This window comes from Endocarpon pusillum (assembly GCF_000464535.1).
Source record: "Endocarpon pusillum Z07020 unplaced genomic scaffold C732893, whole genome shotgun sequence".
In the NCBI taxonomy this organism is placed as follows: domain Eukaryota; kingdom Fungi; phylum Ascomycota; class Eurotiomycetes; order Verrucariales; family Verrucariaceae; genus Endocarpon; species Endocarpon pusillum.
Window position 1 is genome coordinate 33011 of NW_006913599.1, and position 24365 is coordinate 57375.

A 24365-nucleotide genomic window follows, 5' to 3' on the forward strand; every position below is an offset into this window, starting at 1 on the left:
CGAGCACCGACGGTGCTTTTCTTTACCAGTCGATTTCAGTGTCACTGCCGTTGCAAGGATAGCAGTAAGGTTGACCCCTAGGTTTGTGCCCAATTGTGCCAACGTTGAAAACACCGCCCGCCAGACCCTGGACAGAAGAGGAGAACTTCTGTGTATGACCTAGGGAGGCGTTCGTTAAGTAACAGCGCAAAAGATCCGTAATGGTCAGACGAAAGATGGCAGCGTTACCAGGCTGGCTACGGCGAGCGGGACATCTGCCCATGTCTGTAAAAGAAAGCTATCCGGGAAAGTAGCAGCCTATCAATCGAGCGAGAAGTTTGCTAGCGCCATGATCAGCCGGTTGCCGGCGCCTAGGAGCATGGAACCCCTTCATTGACCATGAGCGGCAGAGAGCGTAGACGTGCCGAATGTTGATAGCAGTTGCACTTTCTGATAATACCGCGAGAGAATATACTGGTTTGTGCTAGGGCCCCAATGAGGCGACGTAATCAGTGATGCTGAGAGAAATAAGGACAGGTTTGCGCCAGGGTATCAGCAAATTGAGGCACTGATTTGCTTTGTTTGGCTGATTTGTCAGATCGAGTCAAATCTCAGTAAGCGATATATTTCTAGGGATTTCCTTACTACGTAAGTCCTCGTCCAGATCGAGCGTCCGCCAAGACTATTATTATTCTATTGAAAATATCCCTTGTCCGAAGCTAGACATGCCTTACCACCTGTCAATCCTGCAAACACATCTTAATCCCAGCCACATCCTCCCTCAACCACTTCTGCCTCAAGCACAGCCGATAGCATTGATCATGTACGTGGTAGTGGTTTTGAAGGACTAGGAAGTGATGATGGCGTTCTGAGCGAGTTCGATGATGGGGTCAGAACTCCCACAAGTGGATGGAGTGATGTGGGGAGTGTGGTAGATACTGACGCCGGACTATAATCTGAGATCACTCTCTTTTGTATCCTTCTTCAATCTGCTGGCCTACACCTAGGGTTCGAGATGTCATCTTTACCTGTGAGACCAATTTCGTGCACGCCCTTAGCGTGCAACCGCATCGAGACGCAGCTCTATGTGATGTCAGCAGCTTTAGTGCAGAATCTGATGTGGGTCTGTGGCGATCTCATATTGATGCAAACTCATCTTAAATGTTTCTGATAGTTGGCCGGCCATTACATGCAACATTGTTATCGCGGCTCTCTCTCATTCGACAAGTTGACGTCTGACATTGAGCATGTCCCGAAGGCATGTAACCCTCCCTGCCAAAGCCTTGATTTCTCCTGCCATCGCATCCATTTACGCTTTCTCACCGTTCCATCCATGACATCCCTTATTTCATCTGTGGAAGCCTCTAAGATCCCCTATTGGCTCTGAAAACCCTTGAACGTGAGCGTCCTACAAAAGGGCCCATCACCAACTGCATTGTATTTAACACGTTTTAGAGAGCCATCATGCCTACGAGAGGAATTAGTCACCCAGCTGGTACTCTACCACAGCCGAAAGGTGTTGCTGAAGATGTCCGGCACACGGGCCTAATTGCTCAGTTCCGGACTTTGTAGTGCCCAGACCGATTCTCTGCCGCTGTTCTAGTTGCCACACAGAGATTTGGGAAATTCGATGTCCGACCATTTTGGAGCGCCAGGGTACGCATGCCAACCTGCCAAAGGAGCTCGTCTCGCAAAGGATGATATGATTTACGCAGCTTTCGAACAGAGGCCGGAGCTTCTCTAGGCGGTGTGTCATTCTCGTCTGTCGCTACCAAACCTTTGATTCCGAAAACAATCCCCCCATGATGATCTCGTCACTCGCCTAGAAAGACTGGAAATGTTAGCCTCTCAACCATTGATTGAATGCTTGGCAAGCAGCCGATTTTCGTGAACAGATTTCACGCACCGTACGCCTAGGACTCGCAACGGGTGTTTATGTCATGTTCCTGACACGATCTTACGGTCTCGATAGCCCATTGTGATAGTCCTCATCATCGGTCTTACGAGTGAGGGAACCCGAAATCTTTTGTTGAGCCGCCCTATCCTACCAATCCAGCCCGTTATATTGGTCATTGCAAAAGCGTTGCAAAAGCTTGGCGGCGTATTGACCATTACTACTACTGCCTCTATGGTCTATACTGGATTTCAGAATATGAGTTAGACAGGGATGACTCTCGGTTTCTTTTCGACTGTACGTAGACGGTCCAATAGGGTTTGGAGACAATAAACTAGAGTCAAAATCTGCTCTATACTAAATATTTTCCATGAAGACTATTCTAACGTACTTGATATTTGTATCTTGAGAATCACATCACATGAGACTTTAAGTTACCACTTCCTCACATTTGTTGCTTCTACATCTTCCACTCATGCAGCCGCTTAGGGTATCGAGAGAGAGTTGCTGTTGATCTCTTCATGATAAAGGGCGTTGCAGATCCCCCAACAGTCTTTTGATACAATGGTTGGTACGCCCAGTCGCGCAAGAAGTTCATTCGACCTCTTTAAATATTACATCCAATGTTGACTACATACTAACATTGTAGCTTCTCCCAGTAGTTAGAAAAAATTCCCTAGTATCCAGAGCATCAATACCCAAGCCCAGGCCTTGAAAAAGGTTGTTTAGCTATGTACAACCGGGCCCTGGCGATTCGTGGGTTTGTACCAGGCCGCACTTTCGACAGCACGATGCAGGGTGTGGGGGGCTCAGCTGGGCGCTGCGGGTATGGAGGATGGGACCGTACCAGCACCCGCGACGATTTCGAGAAGCGGCGGGCAGCGGTACGGGTCAGGGAGGGGATCTTCGCGCGACGGCACCGTGATCGAGACCACCAACGCACAACGTGCCCGTTGTGGCAGATCAGTTGCAAGAGGCATTGGCCAGCCTGCTAAAGCTGTGGCGGAGTTGGATGTTATCCAACTAGTGAGACAGGTCAACTCTGGCGCTCTTATGAAGAGGCTCTAGGATAGAAAGGTTACAATATATGTTAGCACTAACTAGGTGCATTCATATATTTCACCGTCCATACACTCGCGGTTCACAAGACCCGTGAAATAGGCTTGACAAATTCATTTCGTAATGTTGGTAAAACCATAGGTAATAGACACATCGACAGTCTGACACTCGTTTTTTTCCGGCGGGGTAACATTTGATCGCTGGCATTGTATCATACCAACCGCCTGGGATTTTTTCGTCTCCAGCGCGCTTAATATAAAGCATGTCAAGGAACCCGCAATCAACAGACCAGTGAAAACCTTGTACCAACGATCTTGAATGCAAGGAATGATGGTGCTCATCCTGGATCTCCTGAACAGATAGGAAAAATGTATCACCAAACCACCACCAGTCAACAAGCTATACATTATTTTGGACGCAACCATAGACGAAGACCAGACCTGGACAGACCCAGGAGGACTAAAGGTCCACAGATAGCTAATTGGTCGTCGAAAAGCTTATATAAGATCAAGCAGCCATACAAACAAGTCCACCAACTCTGATTAATCCAAAGATGAATTAGTGCTACTTAGCCTGGCTTGTTTGATAATTGTTTAGGCTCAAAGATACTAGTGCGGAGGTGACAAACATTATGCCTCCTACCATAGTATGTACTCTTTACTCGGCAAGCGAAGGGGGCGCGGGATCCGGTTTAGCGGAATGTCTTGGGGCAGGTACATTCGCACCGACGTAAGCAAGAAGCAACAGCTATCAACGTAAGGAGTTATCTATACCTTATATATCTCGCCTTTAAGCAGATAGGCAAGCGTGGATCTCGAGAATTTAGCCTTGTATTAGGCGTCAAAAACAACTCTCATAGCCATTTGTTGACCTTCTGAGAGGGCTAATTGGCCGCGTTTAATATGCGTAATCCCTGCGTTTCTGCTGCTTCTAATTGGTCAATTTCCGACGCAATTTCGTTTCTAATTTCGCTGTACGGTGCACCCAATTGTACATAGATCTACGCTATCTACCCCCGTAGCTATCAATCAACTTGCTTCTCGACGTACTCTGCACAGCAGGTTGACACCATTCTATAGCAGTAAACCCTTTGGTATATACAGAGCACAAAAAGGCCCTCCCTGGGTATTAAATAGCCCTGGATTTGGGTAAGTCTCTACAGTCAGCTTATATCTCGTATTCTGCAGCACGTCAAGTGCTTGAACAAGCTAGTTTCCCTCTTGATCGTAAGAATTACTATAATCTTCGTCATCGCGCTCTTTCTGCTGAAAAAGATGAGTTCTCTGGCCTTATTGTTGCCCTTAAAGATGCTGGTTTCGTTTTTGAATGCCGTATAAAGGAGGAAATCGACCAACAGTCTGGCGAGGTAGTTGATACTCAGTTATAGCAAATTTGGTTCGCTCATCCTGATCAAATCCGATACGCTCAGCGCTTTATAGCAGGATGGACTCTTTTCGTCAATAGCACGTTTAATATAAATGCTTGCAATCTTGTTCTACTTATTATAGCAGGTATAATCAACTGTAACAGAACCTTCGTTGCTGCCTTATCATTTGCCTGTTCAGAATCCAAAATGTCCTTCGATTTCATCTTCTAGAGCCTTAAACAGCGCGTTTTCTATCCTCTTATTTCTCCGCCACGTTTAGTACTTAGTAATTAAGCAGTTGGCATGACAGCGTTACTCCCTACAGCTCTTCCTGATGCAATTCTATAGTACTGCGACTGGCACGCTATGGAAAACGTTATAAAGCGGCTAGCAGACAAGGGTTACAAAAAGGAGGCCCGTGAAGAGCTTAGAGATATTCTATGGCGTTTTGTCAAAAGCCATACCCAAGAGGAGCTTGCTACACGTCAGATAGAGCTACATTCAAAGCTTAAGCAGAGCGAAATTAAGTACTTAGAGGAAGTACTAGGGCCCTCGAGAGATACATTTTTTGCGTATCTACACTCGCACCTATCCCAACTTGGGCAGTTATTCAAATCAGCGCTCTGAAAGCATTCATCCTGTAACTACAAAGATCCTCAACAAGAATATAAGTATGGAGGAGGCAGCACGACGTCTAGGAGAGACTATCAAGGCAAAATTCCGAGAACTAAATAAGGAGGAGGCCTATACAGGCAGTAAGTTACCTCGAACACTGGATTTGCATGCATTTTCGTGGCTAGCAGATACAGTAACGTTTCAAGCTATTTAGCGGCTATCTGTTGAGTGGCAAGCTACGAAATTAGGATGTCAAGATAGCTCACTTCAAGCTATATCAGATATCTGCACTAGTTGCGAGATATTACTTCGATTTGGCCTTCCTTACAAGTATTATCTTCGTCGAGTATGCCTTAATGGCTCACCAATTCCTCGCTCTTTTTTACACCCTCGTTGGTGGTTACAAGGAGAGCCTGTTAGGATAGCTAACTGGTCGCCATTATATCAGACTGCTGAATTACCTCTATCCCCCCCTCGAAATACAACTATTCAGAACCCTTTTCTATCTCCTACAAGGACTCAAATGACAGGGCTTGGTCTAGAGGTCATAGAGGCACGAGATAATCTTACAGGATACGCGCGTCAACGCTACGAAAACGCAGCAACTCAAGCTCAACGAGGTCTTATTGAATTCGCTCAAGAACAACGAGGTCTTGTTGAATTCGCTCAAGAACTTGGCAATGATGACCTCCACGTTCGAATGCCAGATACTGTCAAGAGATCCTCATGGGGACGTCAGTTTAAAACTCACGATAGGGTCAATAAGCGGCTTATGACGGGAGCTGAGGCAGCAGAACGTGACGCCAATAATAAAGAGCAGGCCGCTGCTCGAGAGGCACGCCAGGAGGCTAGTATAGCTCTTGCAGCTTCATTATCAGGGCCAATACCCCTCGCAGGGCCTTCTCCTCCTCCTCCTCCTCCTCCATCTACAGCTCCTATTGACGTGGAGAGCGTCCTTGATACCCCCCCTTATGGATCTGCCGCTGGCGCCCTCACTATCCTTGTCACCACCACCACCACCACAGTTGATCGGTCCTTCCCAACTCCTGGGAATGAAGAAGAAGAAGAAAAAGAGGAGGAAGAAGAAGAAGCTATAGATGAGGCTTTTATACCCCCTCCTTCAACAGCCCCAGCAGCGATGACGCAATCAAGAGCTGGGCGTAAGAGAGCGCCTACAATGAAGGCGTTAGAGGCCGAAAAGGCGCCAAAACGGGGTACAGGGCAGGGCAAGGCCAGAGGCAAGGCCAGAGGCAGGGGCGGAGCAAGCGGAGCGGCCCAGGGATAGAGCTAGTTCTGCAACACCACGTTCTCTATACTTGTTTCCTAATTGGGAAGTAAAAGCAACATCAATATCAATGTGGTTTTTTGTATAGGAAGTTCAAATCATTCAATTGGTTATGATTGGCAAATTTACTAGCAATTTGTATGACGCAATACCCGCCAAGACCCAAACGCCGAATGTACCTGTGCCGAATGTACCTGTGCGAATGTACCTGTGCGAATGTACCTGCCCCAAGACATTCCGCCGGTTTAGGTCAAGCGCTACGCTAAGCATCATGCTGCTCTTACGACGTGGAGATCTCTGTTGACGGTGTATATATTCATACATCCCTCATAATGTCCTGACCTGTGACCCAGCCTCGTCCACGCTGCATTAGAAAAGGGACACATCAACTACTCCGCCAAAAGGACAGCGCCAGTAGGTTTCGAACCACACTTAATTGATGTACTCCTCACTGAGTGCATTTAGATCCCTTGGTCATGCCGCCTTTATCCTTGATTTGCAGGCAGCCATGACTGCGCCTCCTGATCGCTCTTTGGTGTGCGCTGGCTAGTCTCAGTTTCTGTGCTCAGCGGTATCTCCACGTGAGGATCTTAAAACCCTCCTTTACGTAGTACACCAGGCCACCTGGCGCGAGGGCTCTCGATAAGCGGATTCAGGCACCACTCTGTGTGGACAAGATAGATGGCAGCACTAACTGAGATGGATGAAGGGAATCATGGAAAAGCGGCAGGAGACGTAGACGTCCCTATACCCGGTTGAGGGGACTGATAATAGATAATGCGAGGGCGATGAGTGGGTCACGAGACCGACTAAACCCGACGAGGTAATTCACAGGTACCGAGATAACAACCCTGAAAAATATTTTACAATAAGAGACTTTTCTGCCCCTGATGAGCGTGCATCAGGCGTCTGCTGCGTAGGGCAGATGGGACATGAGCTTCTACCTTCTCGTGGTGTCCGGCGTGAGTACTCATGCTTCGGCGTGAGGAAACCAAAGGAAGCTCACACTCAGGGGCGAGTGGCTGCTCAAGATCGCGTCGGTTGGCGACCGGTTGCGAGTAGCAATGACCCCACAACAACACAGAAAACCGTCAAATGAAAGGAAAGATCTAATCTACGACAAGTCACGAAGCATTCACTCTTGTCGTGATCGGTTCCGACCGGTGGAACCTCTTTGGGCCCTTGTCCTGAAACCCGGGGAACTACCGCCCGGAGGAGGGGGCATGAGAAGGGTACAACGTGTACGGAGGCACGATCGGGCAGGAGAGGAAAAACATACACAGGTACAGTCGGTTATGGCAAGATAACAGTATCTTGGGAAGCAAAGAGATGGAACAGGAGATCGGAGCAAAAGTCTGGGTCGTGGCGCTGGACTTGCCACCCAGTGTGGGGCACCAGTGAGTTACGATCTCCTGCGGAGAGTCAATGAGAGGCGGGATGGACTTGCGACCCACGAACCCTCTCACCTCAATGCCCTTCTTGGAGCAGCAGGATACGGCCTTCTACCAGATACCACCCCACAGCAGCAGAGAAGAACTTTCATTTCACAGATCAAAGCATTTCAGCGCGAAGAAGAGCGAGGAGTTACGAAGGGGTACTCGAGGCTGCGGCTGTTCTCCCCTTGGTGAACCTGGTTCACAAGTGCAGGCACCACAAGGGCTCTCTGTCCGACCCTGGGGAACTACCGCCCAGGAGATGGAGTGTGGTTCAGGGTGACAAGAGGCGATGGCTGGCAGTTGGTACACGTTCGGAACGACTCGCAGACGGCTGCGACTACTCGGTATACAGCGAAACTCCCCTAACGATCAGCACAGGGTGGCAAGGTTTTCTTCCCCAGAGGGTTTCCTTGCTCGAAATCACGTAGTCCTTCCCTCATGAGCTCTTATAGCTCGATAGGAGTAAGATTAAATCAATCAATCAAGAGACTTTTCTATCAAGACTTCAGTTTGACCAATTTGTCAAATCCACGCAGACCGATTTGCTTTGACGAAAGCACCGATTTGATTTGATTTGTTTGACTAATTTAATTTGATGGACACACTGGTTTGCGCCAGATGGTGTTGGGATAACGGCGAGTTTGCCGGCTTTCCCATCGTGGTGGAACCAGAGCGAGAAAGATAATACCAAAGAAGAGCTAGACTTATTAAGAGAATATTGGTAAGGGAGGAGATGACGCCGATTTGTACGATGATTCCGCAAGTACGTAGGAAAAAAGACCTAGAGACGTAGTAAGTATGCACAGAACGCCAAGCCAGTCGACGTTCTTCCCGAATCCATGCAGCATACCGCCTCCAGTGCTCTCAGTATTCTCGGAAAACGCACAAGCGATATGGAAAGATCGACGGGGTCGATGCCTGAGAGCAGGTACGACGCGGGTTGACAGCCAATAATATCGATCGGCGAAAATGCAGCTGAGGACGAGACCAACTAGAATTCCCAATGGTCGCAAACCCCAAGAGAGGCAAAAGCCATGTTGCTTCGCTGGTCTGGCAGGAAAGTGCTATTGATCATGCTGACCGAACTTGACGAAAAAGGAGAGATAGCCATGCCGTGCCAAACTCAAGAAATGACAAACCACATTCCTGACCTGGGAGGCTACAAGGGAGGATGAAGCTTGTAAATAGTGCACTACCTATCAGATAGACGAGCCGGCTCCAGAAGACGTCTGCTAGGCTGCCGGAAAGAAGAAGCGTGCAGCAGCATACTAGCGGATATATAGAAGCAAACCTATATAGGAATCAGAATCGAATAGAAGAACCAAGATCAGCGTAGGGAGGTGGAGGGCCATAGCATAAACTTCCCTATCAGGCCTAAAGTCCTAGCAGTTTTAAGTTACTGCACAGGCGAGGATACCGCTTACGGCGATGCTCATCATGCTCATCATGCTCATCATGCTCATCATGCTCATCATGCTCATCATGCTCATCATGCTCACCATGCTCATCAATCCAACCGTTGTGTTTGCCAGCATCGCTTTCCATCGAGGCAAGCAGATGCTAGGCATGTCGGTGGGTGCCTGTGATTCCAGCTAGGTCCTGGTGGTCACTGTAAGAGTATGAGGCTCCACTGAAGTAGGGGATGTTACGTCTTTTACCCCTACAGTGGTGGATATGTCGGGAAGATAGATCTTGCAAACGCATAACAACATGGAACAGAGAGATAAGAAGGGTTCGCCGAGGAGACGACAAGTCTGATTTGCCTTCTCAGACCATCTCCTACTCCTATTGCTCAATTGGGACGGAACTGCGGAATACACCCACTGTTTAGTCAGATGTAATGCAGGTGACACTTTAGCGAAAGAGAAAGTGTTTGTTGAAAGGACCTAAATAATTATTTTTGATCAGCTGGTACTAGTAGCACACAGCATGCCATGCGAGAAGGAGTTTCTTGGCATGTCTCGAGACAACTTACGTAGAGAAGGGCTCTGAAAATGACGCGCTATTGGTCCATAGCAATTTAGCAACCGATTTGTCATTATCCCCTCCATACCGGCTGGCTCAATTAGCATCTTTTGCAGATTTTAAGCTCAAATAAGGTTGTCCACAGAAGTTCATCCAACCAGCACTTAATATCTGTAGAGAATAAATAGATGGTTCTGTAATAGCTATGAAGCACTGATCACAGAAAGCCTCTATCTTGAAGCTGGAATCAAACGAGCTGCTTAGGCAGAAGTTGTGGCAACCTCAAAAAACGAAGATCGACGACGCTAATTGAGACATTCTACACCCCTGTACCGGTACGGAGGGGATAAGGATCATCGGAGGGCTCGAATGACTATAATTTGACTATCATATAGCCATAATTCCAAAGGAAAGACGTCCAAAATAACACAATATCATTGGATACTAGATGTCTAGCTGCGTATTTCTATCCACCTTTCTGGCATTAAATGACCCAATTCATTATTGGCTCAATCCCCGCCACTAATGTGACCTGAAAATGTTTAAGGTCGAACTGTGAACTTCTTGTTGGTGGAGATAATAAGCTATATCTACCGCGCGGCTGCCAGCCAATGGTAAATTGGGTCATTTTACGCCAGAACGGTGGATACACACTGGATCATATCACAGTTGGGCCTAAACTAAGCACATATTGATGTGTGCAGCAGGAGGAAGAAAATGGCTCTGTTCGTTCAAAAAAGCTGCGCAGGGCGCAGAAATAAGTACAAAATTTGCCGTGCGGCGCAGCGAAATTGCGGCAGAAATTGACCAATCAAAACGCAAGGATTTCGCGTAGAAAATGCAACTAATAAGCGCTCCTGCCGTTCAACATGATGGTATTTTAGACATACAACGGAGTACAGTACATAGCTAAGTATTCGTAGCACAGCGCTAGTATTCGCCACTTCGAACGCTTTGGATACAGATGTCCCTGTTGATCTTGTACACAATCTTAAGCAAACTAGTCCTAGCTGGTGAAATCTGGGCACTCTATCCTTAATACAGTAAGAGTCTTTTACGTAACGTTGTAATTTACATACGTAGTAGTGTTTCTAGCGCTGTTCTACGAGTACTTCTTACTATGCCTCCCCCGTAGTAACTTTCAGAGGGCCTAGGCACGGGACTGGCAAGCTGATAGATTTCATTTAGCCGATTACCTACTAGTACTAGGCCTAGTTGCTTAACTTCAATCTCAGACTCGGATTGTCATTGCTGTTCCCTCATCTTAATCTACTCGATGCTCGACTTTGATAGCTGTCTATATTCTGTTTAACCGCCATCACGTATTCTACGCACCAGGTGGACAGAGCTCAAAGGACACTGATATGGCACCTGACACCACACCGGCAAAGGGCAAATTCTCCCTCTATGCCGACCTCCTTGATCCTTCGGCATCTTCCAGCTCCAGTACAATCTCCGGTGCTCCAGTGACGTACAAGAAGCCTGGGGATGCGTCTTCTTCAGACCAAGATGAAGCTGCAAAGAAGCAGCAAGCTTTGGCCGGTACTTGAAAGACCTCCATCGTAAGAGCCTAGTGTTTTGCAAGATGGAATTACTCACGTGTGGACCGGGTCTTCCTGTTTCGATACGATAGCCTCTCTACGATTTCAACCAACGAAAAGACCACAAATTGCGGCACAAAAAGCGAAAGCAAAAGCGATTGCCAGCAAATTCGCTCAGCCACCGCCACCAAAATCCACAGTTCCAGTGCCTCCACCCCCTCCAGAAATTGACCCTCCCGTCCCAGACCAACCAGCAGCTCCACAGACAGCTACCAAGACGACAATCGCAGACTGGACTACAACAGCCTCTGATGATGAAAATGTCAACGATCTCCTTGGTGGAGAGAAGCGACCACGTGGTGGCCGGAAGAAGCGTAAGAAGAACCGCGCACCTGAGGAGCTTGTGCAGAACTGGGACGACGTTTATGATCCCAGTCGCCCTAATAGCTATGAGGACTACAAAAACAGCGAAGAGAAGATCAGAGAAGTTAAAGAGTGGAAGGATCGTCTGTATGCGCATCGCATGAGGAGAAGGTCGTCCAGTATTTACAGCAGTGACCGATCTCCAGATGGGAGAATCGAGATAAATAGTGTGACCAATGATCAAAGCTCCAGGAAATTATGCTAACAGCTACCATCAGGGCAATTTGCACCTCCACCTATAATGTCTTTCGCACCTCCAGCAAATATCGCCGATGACAGATCATCCCCACCACCCCCTCCTCCAACTTCTATACCCAATGACCCTACTGGAGAAGATGCTTATGCACGTCGCTTGCGTCTGAGCCAAGTACAAAAAGTGCTACCCGGTGGCCCTGCAAATATGCCTCTGCGAGCACCATCACCACCTCCTGTGCAGGTCCCAACTGGTCAGATCTCGCGTGCTCCTGTACGCTATTCACTACCACCACCCCCAACTGAGATCCCTGCCACAGATGCAGAACTTGATGCTGCGTTGTCAGAGGAGAAACCTGAAGCCACCGATACATCGGACGCCCCCCGCTCATTACGACCTGGTCAAAAAGGCTTTGCAGAGAGACTTATGTCGAAGTATGGCTGGTCTCAGGGATCAGGCCTTGGTGCTCAAGGGACAGGTATCATCAACCCGCTATACGCAAAAGCGGACAAGCGTAAGAAGAAGAGTGATGCAGAAGGTGGTGGTTTCGTCACGCCAACCGCGACTGGAAAGATCATGGGTGGCCAGAAGAGCAAGGCTGGACAGCAGGAAGCTGAAGGGAGGTTTGGTGCGATGTCGGAAGTAATTAAGCTCGAAGGCATGTTAAAGGGCATGGACTTGGGAGAAGAGCTTGGACGAGAAGAAGGCGGGATCATGCAAGAGATAGGCGAAGAGTGCAGTGACAAATACGGCAAAGTGGAAAGAGTGTACATTGCGGATAACGCCCATCTTGAAGTAACCGACGCCGGGCCGGCTGTCTTTGTCAACTTCGTCAGCCAGCTCAGCGCGTTAAGGGCTGTCAATGCTCTGGAGGGACGCATCTTCAATGGTAATGCTATCACTGCGAAATTCTGGGCGAAGGAAAAGTTCGACTCGGGTATCTACGAATAAGGAACGACTAGTTTGCCTCATCTCGATTCGTCTTTCAAGGCTTGTTTGTGTAGCTAATTGGACCTATCTAGTCTGCTGCAGCCGCATGCGTCCGCGGCGTTCGATATCCTTATTCCAGATATGTACTGTGCTCCCTCCAGCTAGTGCCGGGCGACATCGTCCTCATCAGCCAGGCTCATACTGAATGCTCCCAGCAAATGAGCTTAGCTACTCGTTGCGCTCTGTGTTCCGGAGTTGTCATCTTTCGGATGTAGTCTTCAGCATCCGGCCCCCAGCGCTGCCAATTTCGCAGTTGAACTCATTCTGTCAGGTCCAGGTCTATTCTTTCCTTCAGCGGCTTCTTGTATCTCGGATTTCGTGGTTTTCCAAGCACCCTCCTCTATGCTTTGGATCATTTCTTGGGTTGGAAGCCGATGATCGAGAACATACTGGCCATTGTGCATATCGTTAGCCATAACTCTGGCTCGTGCATGTCCCGCGTCCGGTGAAAGTCCCGCTTCGACATGTCTTTTGACCAGTCTCTCTATCGCGAGATGCATGGGGACGTCGACGAACCACAACTCGTCCATCAGCTTAGCAGCATCCCGCCACGGCTCCTGATCCAAAGCAACATAGAGACCCTCTAACACAACAATGCGAGCTGTTGGCGGAATGGGAATGTCATTCTCCACAGGATCTTTTACTGCGTGATCGAAGCTTGGAGCATAAATTGTTGTGGACTCCGGCAGGATCCGTTCTCGCAGTTTCCGTACAAGCTCCAAGTACTTTTCTCCGTCAAAAGTGAACGGAGCGCCCCGTCTGTAAGCCGCCTCTTCTGGATCTGGCATTGCCGCCAGTTGGGCACGGGTCAAGTGGAACCCATCAAGAGGAACATAGTAGGCGTATCTGGATTGTAGGGCGGAGTGCCTGGGAAGTTAGGATGCTTTGACCGCCAATCTTTGTGGTAATGTTCGTTTAGCTTCTTCACCAAAGAGCTTGCCACACTCGTCTTGCCCGAGCCAGGTAGACCGGCGATTGCTATCAGAACTCGAGTTGACCGGTCTGTTTTTCCATATTTACCTTCCACAGAATGCCATCAGTTCCTGTATGTGTGCGATGAGAGGAGATTACCATATCATGGGTAATAAGAACTGACGAGAGTCACATACCCCAAACCTTTTCAGCCAGACGATTAAGTTGGTCTTCCATGATTACGTTCGAGCAGACGCAGTATCAGTACAGTCAGGTATACGTTGAGAAGTTTTTGCACACCGCTGGAAACCGAGATCCCAAATTTATTGGAAAGCTGAACACTAAAGAGGGTCACAAGACCCGTTAGTACCTGCATCTGTCAGGACCCTTAAAAAGATTACTAACCACGCATCGTACTTCGTACTCTGCAGGTGCCAACGCAGAGGCTCGGGGAAGTTGTTCGTGGCTGAATTAGCGGCTGAAATAGTGGCTAAAATAGTGGCTAAAATAGTGGGCTGAAGTGGCTGAAGTAGTGGCTGAAGTAGTGGCTGAATTAGCGTGTGTTGCAGCGCGACTCCAATCTTCCGCTCTTTCAAGGGGCTCCGGTGCTTTTCATTTTAAAACATTGTTCAAGTCTTTTCCAAACACCAACTTTCTTTATCCTGCATCAGTTCTTACCGCAGTCGCTCTTTAGCAACACAGTCACTCATTTGTCTGACACTCCACTTTGTACATCAACATCTTCTCTCTAATTGCACATATCCTGCCGATCAGATAAAGCTCCTTAGTACAACAACCAGACGTCTTCATCATGGCTGTCATCAAATTCAGCATCTTACTTGGTCTCTTTGCCTTTTCAGCCAAAGTGATTGCCACACCTCCTGCCTGTCTGCTTGCAGCTGTCAAGTATGATCCCGCACCTCTTCATCCATGGCTGTAAGTTTTACTGACCCCTGATCCGCAGCGCTGAGAAGGACCCTTCGGACCTTGACACCATTTGTGGCGACAATGCTTCGAAAGTCCAGCAAGCGATCGCCTCGATCTGCGGTAACAATGTGGATGTGGCTCAATCTGCATTTTCGAGCACCTGCGCTGGCGCCGGCAAAACCGTTTGTATGTTCGCGGTTGCTACAGCACTCAAAATCACACTGACAGGCTCCTTGCATTAGCATCCTACTCTGCCTCTGCAACGTCCTCCGCCACGTCCTCCGCCTCCGGTAATGGGACCGCGATTATGACCTACACTACCGAGTCCTATGATTCCTCTTGCTCTTGCACCAGGACGGCCGTCATGACCACCGCTGCCGCTACAAACAGCTCCGGAATGACATTCAGCTACCGAGCTACTGGTACTCCAGGGGCCTCGGGCTCTGCTGGTGCTGCTGGCTCTGCATCTGCAACCGGAGCATCGCTCCCTCAATCCACTGGGGGTGCATCCAGCCAGGGCGTTGGAAGTCTGGCCGCTGCTGTCATTGCTGTTGCTGGTGTCGTTGCGGTCTTGTAAATTGGCAACAATCACTGCTCCCAGCCTGGGACTACTTCCCTTTGCATGCCTTGTCTAAGCATAGTACTTAATGTGGCTCGTGATTGGCATTTTGTTGGAGCTTCGGGCAATTTCTTTTCTAGACACGGGAAGTTTTGCGGATAAGCTAAGAGGAACGTACGTGGTATTGAAGCGATTCTAGATTGGCGTGTCTTAACCAGAAATTATACCACCGTGATCGGATTTCCTCCTGGTGCGTCTTTGGGATGTTGAGGTCAGCACCATAAACCAAATCCTCCCACTGTGCAGACATCTTGGGTCAGTAGATTTATCCGCCTTGTATACTGATGGAGTACTCCAATCCAGCCGCTCTGTAGAGCCTGGGATAAATAGCAAGAACAGGCTTGCCAAGGCGAGCTGCACATGCATGGCCAGATCCGGAAGGCCGTGATTGCAGTGATGGCAGGCCACAAGCCAGACGTAGAATTGATAGACTACCAGTATTCAACTTGAATGAGACGACAATAAAACAAGTGCGCTTCTGTAGCCATCTGAAGGCGACAAGTTTTTCACCACCCTGGAAAAGGCTCATCTACAAAAACAGCCAATATCCTGCTAGAGAGAAATCCCCTTCCTGCTCAGTGTACCAGGGAAGCCGCCGGGCTTGACGTGGTCGAGGGTCGAACCCTCTCCGTACGATAAACAATTAGCACAAATGAGTGACGCTGTCTTTTCTCCTCGGCGGTTGTCATTGCGTGGATGCAACCATTGAATCCGTTCTTGCACGCCCTCTTCCGCAGCACGGTCCCAGGGCAGGCCATCCCTATTCACAACCATGTAAGAGCCTTCCTTGCTCTGTTCCAAGACATGCAATTTGAGCTTGCGCATGATGGAACTGACTCATTCTCGTCTAGGTATTGCTTGTGCCAACAACAGATGCACTCATCAACGCGAGGGACCGAGAATCGGACAGATCATACACGGAACTGGTACGAGATGACGAGTTTCTGGCCAGCCATATCTTGCGGGTTGGGCCGGGCAGCGGATTTAACGGAAAAGATGTCAACAATATACGTGAAAATCGAGGGAAGGCGAGGTCATACACAACCGTCAATGGGCGTACGGTGATAATCAAAGAAAACATGTTGTATAGCAATAAAGGTACAATGCACCTTCCGCCGGTGGTGTTGCTCCGATGTTAATATGGCAACAGGTTTTAGAACTCTGACTCAAGCTCAACTCTTGTCAGACGTGATGTATTTCTCCTCTCAGGACGCTCAGAGCTGGCTCATTTACTACATATCAAGGCCGTTAGTAGGAACGTTCGAGACCAGGTCCATTGTGCCAGCTACTATTTCGCGAAAGGCATTGAGGGATAAGCCCGCCCAAGAGAATACATCTCTGGATGATCTTATATCGAAGAAAAAGAAGATCAAATCATTTTCCGAATTACTGAATAATTTCCCCATGATCGCAAAGCAAATGCAACCAGGCTTAGAACGACTGTTCAGTGAATTTGGCAAAGAACTCGGTAAACCGTTGCCGCCTCCTCCATTGGACTCATCTGCAATAAGTCACCATAGCGATGACGAGGGAGGAAGTCTGCAGCCAAATGGCTCAATCCCTCGCAAGAAAGCAAAAGATCATCCTAAGTTACCGTTCAACTCTACCAAATTCTGCGATGATGAGGAGGATCTTATGAGGCGTGCTTTGGAAACAGCCGTGACTGCTGCGATTGACCTGTTTCAGATGGTGGATAAACAACAGCTCTCCCTACTTGGTGCCACTACCGAGCTTACTGGTCCGATAGTCGAGCGACTCATCGAGCGATATGTCGCCGAGCAAGTACACGACAACTTGCTCTTTCCTCGACTCTCCAGCTTTCATCTTGCTGAAGATCAAGAGCTCGAGCGCAAGATCCGACAGATGGAGAACATCGATGTTTCACAAGTAGGAATTGCAATTGAGGGTGGAAAACCCTGTAAAGAGAATCTCCTTCGCAGATTGAACAAAGGCATCGAAGCTTTCCGGAAGCTGGGTGTGGCTTGCAGCCCTCAAGAAATGCTCGAAGTTCTGCTAGATACAGAAAAGGCGGTCACAGATGAGGGCAGTCCAGATACCACAATATCGAACGACGAGTCCGAGAAGAAAGGCTCCATGATGACCATCAATGCTGATATTCTGGTATCTCTGCTTTTGGTTGTGGTTATTCGCTCCCAGGTACGGCACTTGCACGCACGACTGTCCTATATGCAAAGATTTATTTATGTCGATGATGTCGAGAGCGGCGAGGTTGGCTACGCTCTCAGCACATTCGAGGCTGTGCTGTCTTATTTAACGAAGGACGCCGGTGGTCTGAGAAAGGCTAGCATGCGCAATAGAAGATTGTGGAATGCAACAAAAGCAGGCAATTTGAGCGAAATGAAGGCTATTCTGGAACTTGATAACACGAGCATGGATGAGAGGCTAGTAGACGAGGCACAGGAGCTATCAGATGCTGTTAGGGCGCAGGGAGTGAACGGCGGAGCTGAAGACCTGGTTCAAGATTTTGCTATGTCCCGAAGCCGATCATCATCTGGCGCCTCAACAAGAGCCTCTGCTTCACTAGGCTCGAATCTCTCCCATGTGTTTCCATTTCAGGCCTCGTCTGTTGACACTTCTGTTTCACCCCCATCGAAGAAAGGCAAAAGGGTATCCTTGGACATTCGTAGCCTCTCCGTCTCCTCTGCGATTTCCTTTCGATCTCGCACGACGGTGGGATCCATCGCAAGTGGTATGGAGGGAGATACTTCAATTGAAAGCCTTTCGAGGACTCAAGATCCAACGGGGAACTCTATTCCAATGATGGCGGTAGAGGCACGTCAGCCAGAATCACTACGATATCTTCTGTCACTTGAGGAATATTACTCTCCTCAAATGATACTAGATGATACTACCAGCGAGGGTGCAACGCTTCTCAGCGCGGCTATACAATTGGCGCATACCGAGCTCATCGATATCATCCTTGAATATGTCTTCAGAGAGCGAGAAGAACAGACGATTGTCGAATATATTGCCAAAGCAGACACAAGAGGTCGGACTGCCGCTCACTATCTGTTCAATGCGCCCCAGCTCTTGTCTAGGCTGCACAGCAAATTGCCGTGGAAAAAGAAAGATCGTATAGGGCAGACACCTCTGTTCGCACTTTGCAGATCATACGATCATCCAGATTATGGCGAGATGGTTTCTGAAGCACTGGCTGTGGCAACCGAGGCTCAAGCAGACGGGCTGCCCCTGCGCCTTTCGGATCACACTGATAACAAAGGCAATACGCTGTTGCACATCGTCAAGGACCCTACTATCATCCATCACATCCTACACCATTGCGACGTTGATCCAAATGCAACGAACGATAAAAAGTTCACTCCTCTAATGCTAGCAAGCAAGTATGGCCGAGTCGACATGGTACGTGTCTTCTTTGCCGACCCAAGAGTGGATCTGAACCTCAAAGAGCTACGAGGTCTGACCGCCGTCGAGTTGGCCAAGGACGATGAGGTTCGTAATAAAATCGACGACCTAACCTTGTTCTCTGGCTCTTCGGTACGTCCGAGTTCCAAGACCCGCAGTCGTATCACAACAGTCGTCCGCTCCTTCTTTGTGGAAGACGGCACAACGCGCTTCATACTCAAATCCGGTGCCCCCAGTGACACTTCCGACCCGGATGGCACAACATTCACCATTACCACCAGCCGTCGGACTCTCACCGACTTCGAAAACCTTGCCAAATGGCTTGCCCTTGAACATCCGGCCTCATATCTACCGAGCATCTCGTCCTTCCGTAGTCCCTTCCAAATTATCTCCAAACCTAGCCGGGCAGTTCTACATGATATACAAGTCAGCCTGGACCGTTTCCTCAAGATCCTTCTGGCCCATCCAACCTTCAGCACCCATGAAATGTTGTGGGAATTCTTTCTTGTTCCCGACATGCAATCCGAACAAATGGCTCAACGAGCCAAGCTGAAAGCGGAGCTTCTCAGAGAAACAATCCAAGATGAGTACGAGCCGGTCTCAGATGTGCAAGATGTGGAGCAGAACATCGCTCACAGCCAGCGCATGATCCAGAGCGTAGCGTCACGGACCCGTCTACTCATTCGTCGTGGTCATGCCCTGCTGCACTGCCAAAATGACCTCACCGATGCGCTGAGCATGTCTGCTGCGGCCTTATCAACCCTAGGTCCGCCAGCAGACACTCTCCCAGAGCCGTATGTGGCTGCTTTGGGGCGCTATGCTGGCCTCATGACGACACCCAGTGATTCTTCGCCGCTGAAGAGCTTCATCGAATCCATTACCGGCTTCAACAGCACCATCCAAGCTCTACAGACATCGTTCATGCGCCCAATCGCTCTCGTCTCACAACTTACTTCATCTATGCATTCAATAGCACGCCACAAAAGCAACTTGACAAGTCAATCTCTGCCAAGGAAGTTCAATTTCCCAGGCATGGAGGAGAGCAGATACAGGACAGTGAAGAACACAGAGAATAAGATTGCCCAGAGCGAGAAAGATGTGGAGAGAATCTCTCGTGAGCTGCGATGGACCACTGAAGTCGTTGTGGGCGAACTAGCTGGATGGACGGCTTGGAGAGAAGAAGTGAGCCAAGATGCCATCAGGCGTTTTGTTCGAGGCATGGTGGTCAAGGAGAAGGAAAGGGGCAAGGGCCTGGAGCGATGTCTGAGGGCATTGAGGGATGCGAAGAAGGACCAGGCTCCATGAGTCTATGAAGGGTATATGGGGCTGGCGACTGTGATTGCATTGAAGCGTTGGCGTTAACATGATAGACTCCTAAAACTTGGATCAACTAACGTACTGAGTGGTTGGGAACGCTGGTCAGCCCTAGAGGCGAGCTGATAATCAGGCGCTGGATGGCAGAGTTTGCTTCGAATTAGTCCTAATGCTTCCCAAGGAGAGGCTCTTTTTTCCCGCACTATCACATCTTACACTACGGAGCTCCTTTTTGCCATAACTGGTGACAGTCTCTAAGTAATCTCACGGTTAGGCTTAGTCTAAGCGCGCTCTTGGATGGCTCTTCTAGCATTATTTTAAGAGGGTCTCGTCCTGCTCAAGTAGTTAAGGCTGTGGTGATAGCGGTCACCAGTCTCTTTTAGGCTTGGGGTTGGTCCTCCGGTCCTTCGGTCCTTCGGGGATTAGCCGAGAGGCAGCGTGACAGAGTCAGACTTAGTAAGTCGTAACGTGGCCAACTCACACGTATACCACCCCAATGTGCAGCACACACTACTCGGTGGTTTGGGTCCCAGAGCATATTCTACTTTTCAAACGTTGCGGGTGCTATTTCAAAGATAGGATTGATTGAAACAGTTCGATAGACATTATGTAAACAAATGCTGCTTGAATTTGACCATGCAACTCATCTCTATGTTGATTTCTGTTAACGTCGTGTCAAGCATGCTAAGCATGTACGTAGTACTCTACTGGTGGTAGTTGTAGTAGGAGTCAGAGTTCCTCCATCATTCAACTATGTGAAGGTTAAGAGTGCATCCTTGTCGCTATTACTGATAGTGCTTTATGAGTGAGAGGTCCATACTATTCGTATGCTAGATTGTCATGCCGCTCATGACCCTGTCTCCTGAGATTTGGTAAGAACGGTGATATCGGGGGGTGGTGCACATGGGAGTTGGCCACATTACTAGCAGTTAGTAATTAGAGGAGGAAACTGCTGATGCATATTCACCACGCACTCCGCCAACCAGCCTCCCACTTCTTGTTCCACGCCACCTTGCAACACATTCGTTTTTTCGTACTCTACATTCTATTTGCTCCTATCATTTCATAACATTCTCTTCTCGATCTTGCTCTTTAGACCTCAAATACAGAATTACCTCAGTTCGTGGTGACTGCTTTGTTCTCGCTGCAGCAAACCAAGCCGGACCATGCTGCGAACAGGCATTTCTACTGCATAAAGATTGCCCACTCGAAGCTTCCAAGTGCGTAATATAGTCACACGCTCCTGGGCTTTAGCCACTCCCATAACGAGACCGAAAAACGCATGCAGCACGCCGCTCTCTTACAAATAGGCACTCGAAACTAACCGAAGACAATGGAGCCAACCCCCCCTCCAGAAGACGTGGATATGGACTTCTTTGCAGATGATAGCTCTATCTCTTACGCACCACCCGCTCACCTGGCTGAACGCTTCTACCGCAAGTCTAACAGTCGTCGAAAATCTTCTGCACACTCCTCACGCCGAAATTCGCTGTCGTCGCGACACTCCCATCAGTCTGCCCTTTCCGCACATGGCGGACCCTTTAGTACCCATGTGGCACAGCATCTTCGACGGGCATCTATAATTGAAAGCAGGAAGGCCCGATTAGCGGATCGTGCCGCGCATGCCGAACGCGTACGACTTCGAGCAGCTCTTGCCAAAGCCACCCCACGACCATCCTATCGTGAAGAGAGAGCCTTGGCTGCGCAGGCTACAAGGGAAAGGCTCCTAGCGGGAGTAGCAGCAAAGTGTGAAGAAGAGGTTCGGCGAGTCAAAAAAGTTGCCGAGGAGACCAGGGAGAAGAAAGCTGCCGAGCAAACTCGGCTGAAAGAGGAAATGGCGGAAAAATTTGCTGAAGCCGCAAGAAGAAGGTCAGCATATCAGCAAAGCTTACGACGGCCTCGAACCGCTTCGTTGCCTGCTGCCGAGGAGCCGGGGACAAACAAAGCTGAGTTCAAGACCTTCAACGAGGATCTGGCCGCGGAAACCATACAGAGATCATGGCGCAGCCGCCAGCGCAACAGAGGGATTGCAGACTTCAAGGCTTTAGATCTGACGCTTGATCGAGTCAAGAAAATGGCCTTTGAGGATGTCGGCACACTTCTATCGCAAGACAGCATACTTGATGCTACTGCTCGAGCACTTCAGGCACTGAAATTGCTGCAGCTTGGAGGAGAGAGTGCAGGCGACCGAGGCTCTGTACGAATCTTCCTTAGCATCTTTCTGATCCTAGGTCATCCTACCCAAACCTTGAGCTTTGGTGGGAAAGATGCTCAAGAACAGGATTTGATCGAGAAAGCAAATGAGCTTCTGAAGGCATTACATTTGGCATTAGAGCCTGTCCCTGAGACGAATCTGCACGTTGCCGACGAAGCTCTGTCATTCGCGTTCAACAATTTCTGCACCACCTTCCATGCTTGGAAAAGCCGTGACTCGAGCTCACTGGTTGAGATCATGGTTAAACAATTTGTGGAGCTGGACCTCATCCTCCAAAGCACCAAGGAAGACGTTGCTGGAGGCGTCTCTGATGACTATGCAGAAGCCATCCACAACAACCAAATCCAGCTTCTAGCAAGACTGAAGAAATTTGCTGGACCCGATACTGCTTTAGCAATGATCCGCAAAGCAGTCAAAAAGGCCAGAAAGCAGCGTCTTGAAAGAACGCGAAACGATTCCGAGGAGAACGTTCCGCGATCTACCTCAGGGTCGAGCCAGAGTCTCGATTTGAAAGCCACTTCCGCATCTGGATTCAATACCACATTCCGTGCCAGCAAGAGTGTATCCTCGCAACTGACCAGTCTTGGCCGAGCCATGACCATTCTGCCCTCGAACCGCGAACTTTCTCACGAAATTCAAATTAATGGCACGTATCAAGTTCAACAGCAACCATGGACAGACTCGCGTGCCCATTTCATAGATACCCTTCAGGCAAGCATGCGTCGTTCCATGGCCTCAGAGGGCGATGCAGCTGCAGCTGGTTGGACATATGCTATGGCGGCCTTCATCCGAGAGAAGCTGTTCACCCTTATCACGAAGCAACATCCTGTTTATGATCGGCTTGATGGATTTCTAGACCTAAAGCTCATTAAGCAGACTGCCCTAGCGGGCATGTTCTCGTATTCTGAGTTTTTTGACACCATAGCTCACATTATCGGTCAATTATGCTCGCCCGGACGAGACCAAGCTGTCAAAGAATTTGCAGCGGACACAGAGAGCGATATCATCACCCGTCTCTTTGCGTTGATCAAAATCATTGATTTGATGAGGCTGGACCACGTGAATTTCCAATTTGCGCTTGCAAGTCAGGGAGTCACGGAGCATGGTTGGCAACATGAGTGCGAGATGTTCAAACAAGATTTAGAGAATGGTGTACATACTTTAGACAACCTTAAAAGATGGTGGACGACCAGCCGAGCTGGTCTGGCTGCCGCTATCGTAAATGGCAACTTGGATGCAGTACCCGGTGATGCAACATATGCACGGGGTTTAGTCGACCTGGTCATATCCAACACCTCATCCAACTACGACACACTCCCCGAGACTCTACGTCTGGACTGGCGAAGGCTCCTCGCCCTGCGAGCCAAAGTATTCAAGATGGTCGCCACCTCCTCCATCCTCCTTACCACCAAGATCCGCCTAAAGCGAAACAGACAGGAAAGCTGGACCAGTGACGCAGACCGAATCATGAACCTCCTTGACTCCCCAGACGCCGCAAATGTGACCGCAGAGCGCATCCTCGCCGCCCTCGAATCCAGCCGCCGCATCCCCGACGCAATCCGAGAAGGTCTCCTCAACTTCATCGGTCGCATCTTACCCTCCGCGCTTGCGGCTTCCAATGAAGCCGAGGAAGCAGAAAACGCACACTCACGCGCCGTTCAGGAGGGGAGGCCTTATGACCCTGCATTATCGTCACCACCCTCATCTTCCCCTTCACGTTCTAGCGTGCCAGCTATTGGGGAAGCATCATTCACCGAACAAATCAGCACCTTCATCCTCAAGTCCCTGCGCGAACACATCTTTGCCCGTCTCTCGGCAGCCAGTACGGCGGAGAAGGTTCGCGCGAATACTCAGGCGGCGGAGCAGCTGAGTAAGATGGGGATGGGTGAGTTCGTGGCGGGTGTGCGGGGGGTTGTGGATCTGTTGGAGAGGGTCAGGAAGGTTGACTTGCGGTGTCATGGAGGGTGGTATGAGGAGGTGGGGAGGGAGTAGGAGGGCTTCTCTGATGAAATTCAGCTGTTTGGGGAGTCATAGGTTTTTGGCACCTTGGATCGAAGTTGGGGGCTTATGAGTGCATGGATGGGAGAAGGTGGGCGTTTCCATGGTTATGTTCTGATATATATTATACCGCAGTGCATAGCTTCTACATCCAGGTAGATTGATTACGAGTCACGTACGGTGGTGTAAATTGATGGTGGATGCATTTTCATTTACACCCTCTTTCGAGTATATCATCCAATCACGATGT

At 49.2% G+C, this 24365-nt stretch overlaps 6 protein-coding genes across 6 annotated transcripts; 5 read left to right on the forward strand and 1 right to left on the reverse strand.

The window, feature by feature from the left end:
- Positions 1 to 5436: 5436 nt before the first annotated feature.
- On the forward strand, positions 5437 to 6198 carry EPUS_06989 (uncharacterized protein; the record flags this gene model as incomplete). Its single annotated transcript, XM_007788998.1, has 1 exon — positions 5437 to 6198. One exon carries the CDS (start codon positions 5437 to 5439, stop codon positions 6196 to 6198), a length of 762 nt encoding a protein of 253 aa, XP_007787188.1.
- Positions 6199 to 10963: 4765 nt separating this feature from the next.
- EPUS_06990 (uncharacterized protein) lies at positions 10964 to 12707 on the forward strand (the record flags this gene model as incomplete). Its single annotated transcript, XM_007788999.1, has 3 exons — positions 10964 to 11141; positions 11233 to 11682; positions 11782 to 12707. The coding sequence occupies 3 exons, from the start codon at positions 10964 to 10966 to the stop codon at positions 12705 to 12707; spliced, it is 1554 nt and encodes a 517-aa protein (XP_007787189.1).
- Positions 12708 to 12964: 257 nt separating this feature from the next.
- On the reverse strand, positions 12965 to 13534 carry EPUS_06991 (uncharacterized protein; the record flags this gene model as incomplete). The annotated part of the gene is made up of 1 exon (XM_007789000.1): positions 12965 to 13534. The coding sequence occupies one exon, from the start codon at positions 13532 to 13534 to the stop codon at positions 12965 to 12967; it is 570 nt and encodes a 189-aa protein (XP_007787190.1).
- Positions 13535 to 14469: 935 nt separating this feature from the next.
- EPUS_06992 (uncharacterized protein) lies at positions 14470 to 15162 on the forward strand (the record flags this gene model as incomplete). Its single annotated transcript, XM_007789001.1, has 3 exons — positions 14470 to 14564; positions 14623 to 14771; positions 14828 to 15162. 3 exons carry the CDS (start codon positions 14470 to 14472, stop codon positions 15160 to 15162), a joined length of 579 nt encoding a protein of 192 aa, XP_007787191.1.
- Positions 15163 to 15900: 738 nt separating this feature from the next.
- EPUS_06993 (uncharacterized protein) lies at positions 15901 to 19893 on the forward strand (the record flags this gene model as incomplete). The annotated part of the gene is made up of 3 exons (XM_007789002.1): positions 15901 to 15978; positions 16056 to 16302; positions 16355 to 19893. 3 exons carry the CDS (start codon positions 15901 to 15903, stop codon positions 19891 to 19893), a joined length of 3864 nt encoding a protein of 1287 aa, XP_007787192.1.
- Positions 19894 to 21235: 1342 nt separating this feature from the next.
- On the forward strand, positions 21236 to 24109 carry EPUS_06994 (uncharacterized protein; the record flags this gene model as incomplete). Its single annotated transcript, XM_007789003.1, has 1 exon — positions 21236 to 24109. One exon carries the CDS (start codon positions 21236 to 21238, stop codon positions 24107 to 24109), a length of 2874 nt encoding a protein of 957 aa, XP_007787193.1.
- Between the last annotated feature and the right edge of the window lie 256 nt (positions 24110 to 24365).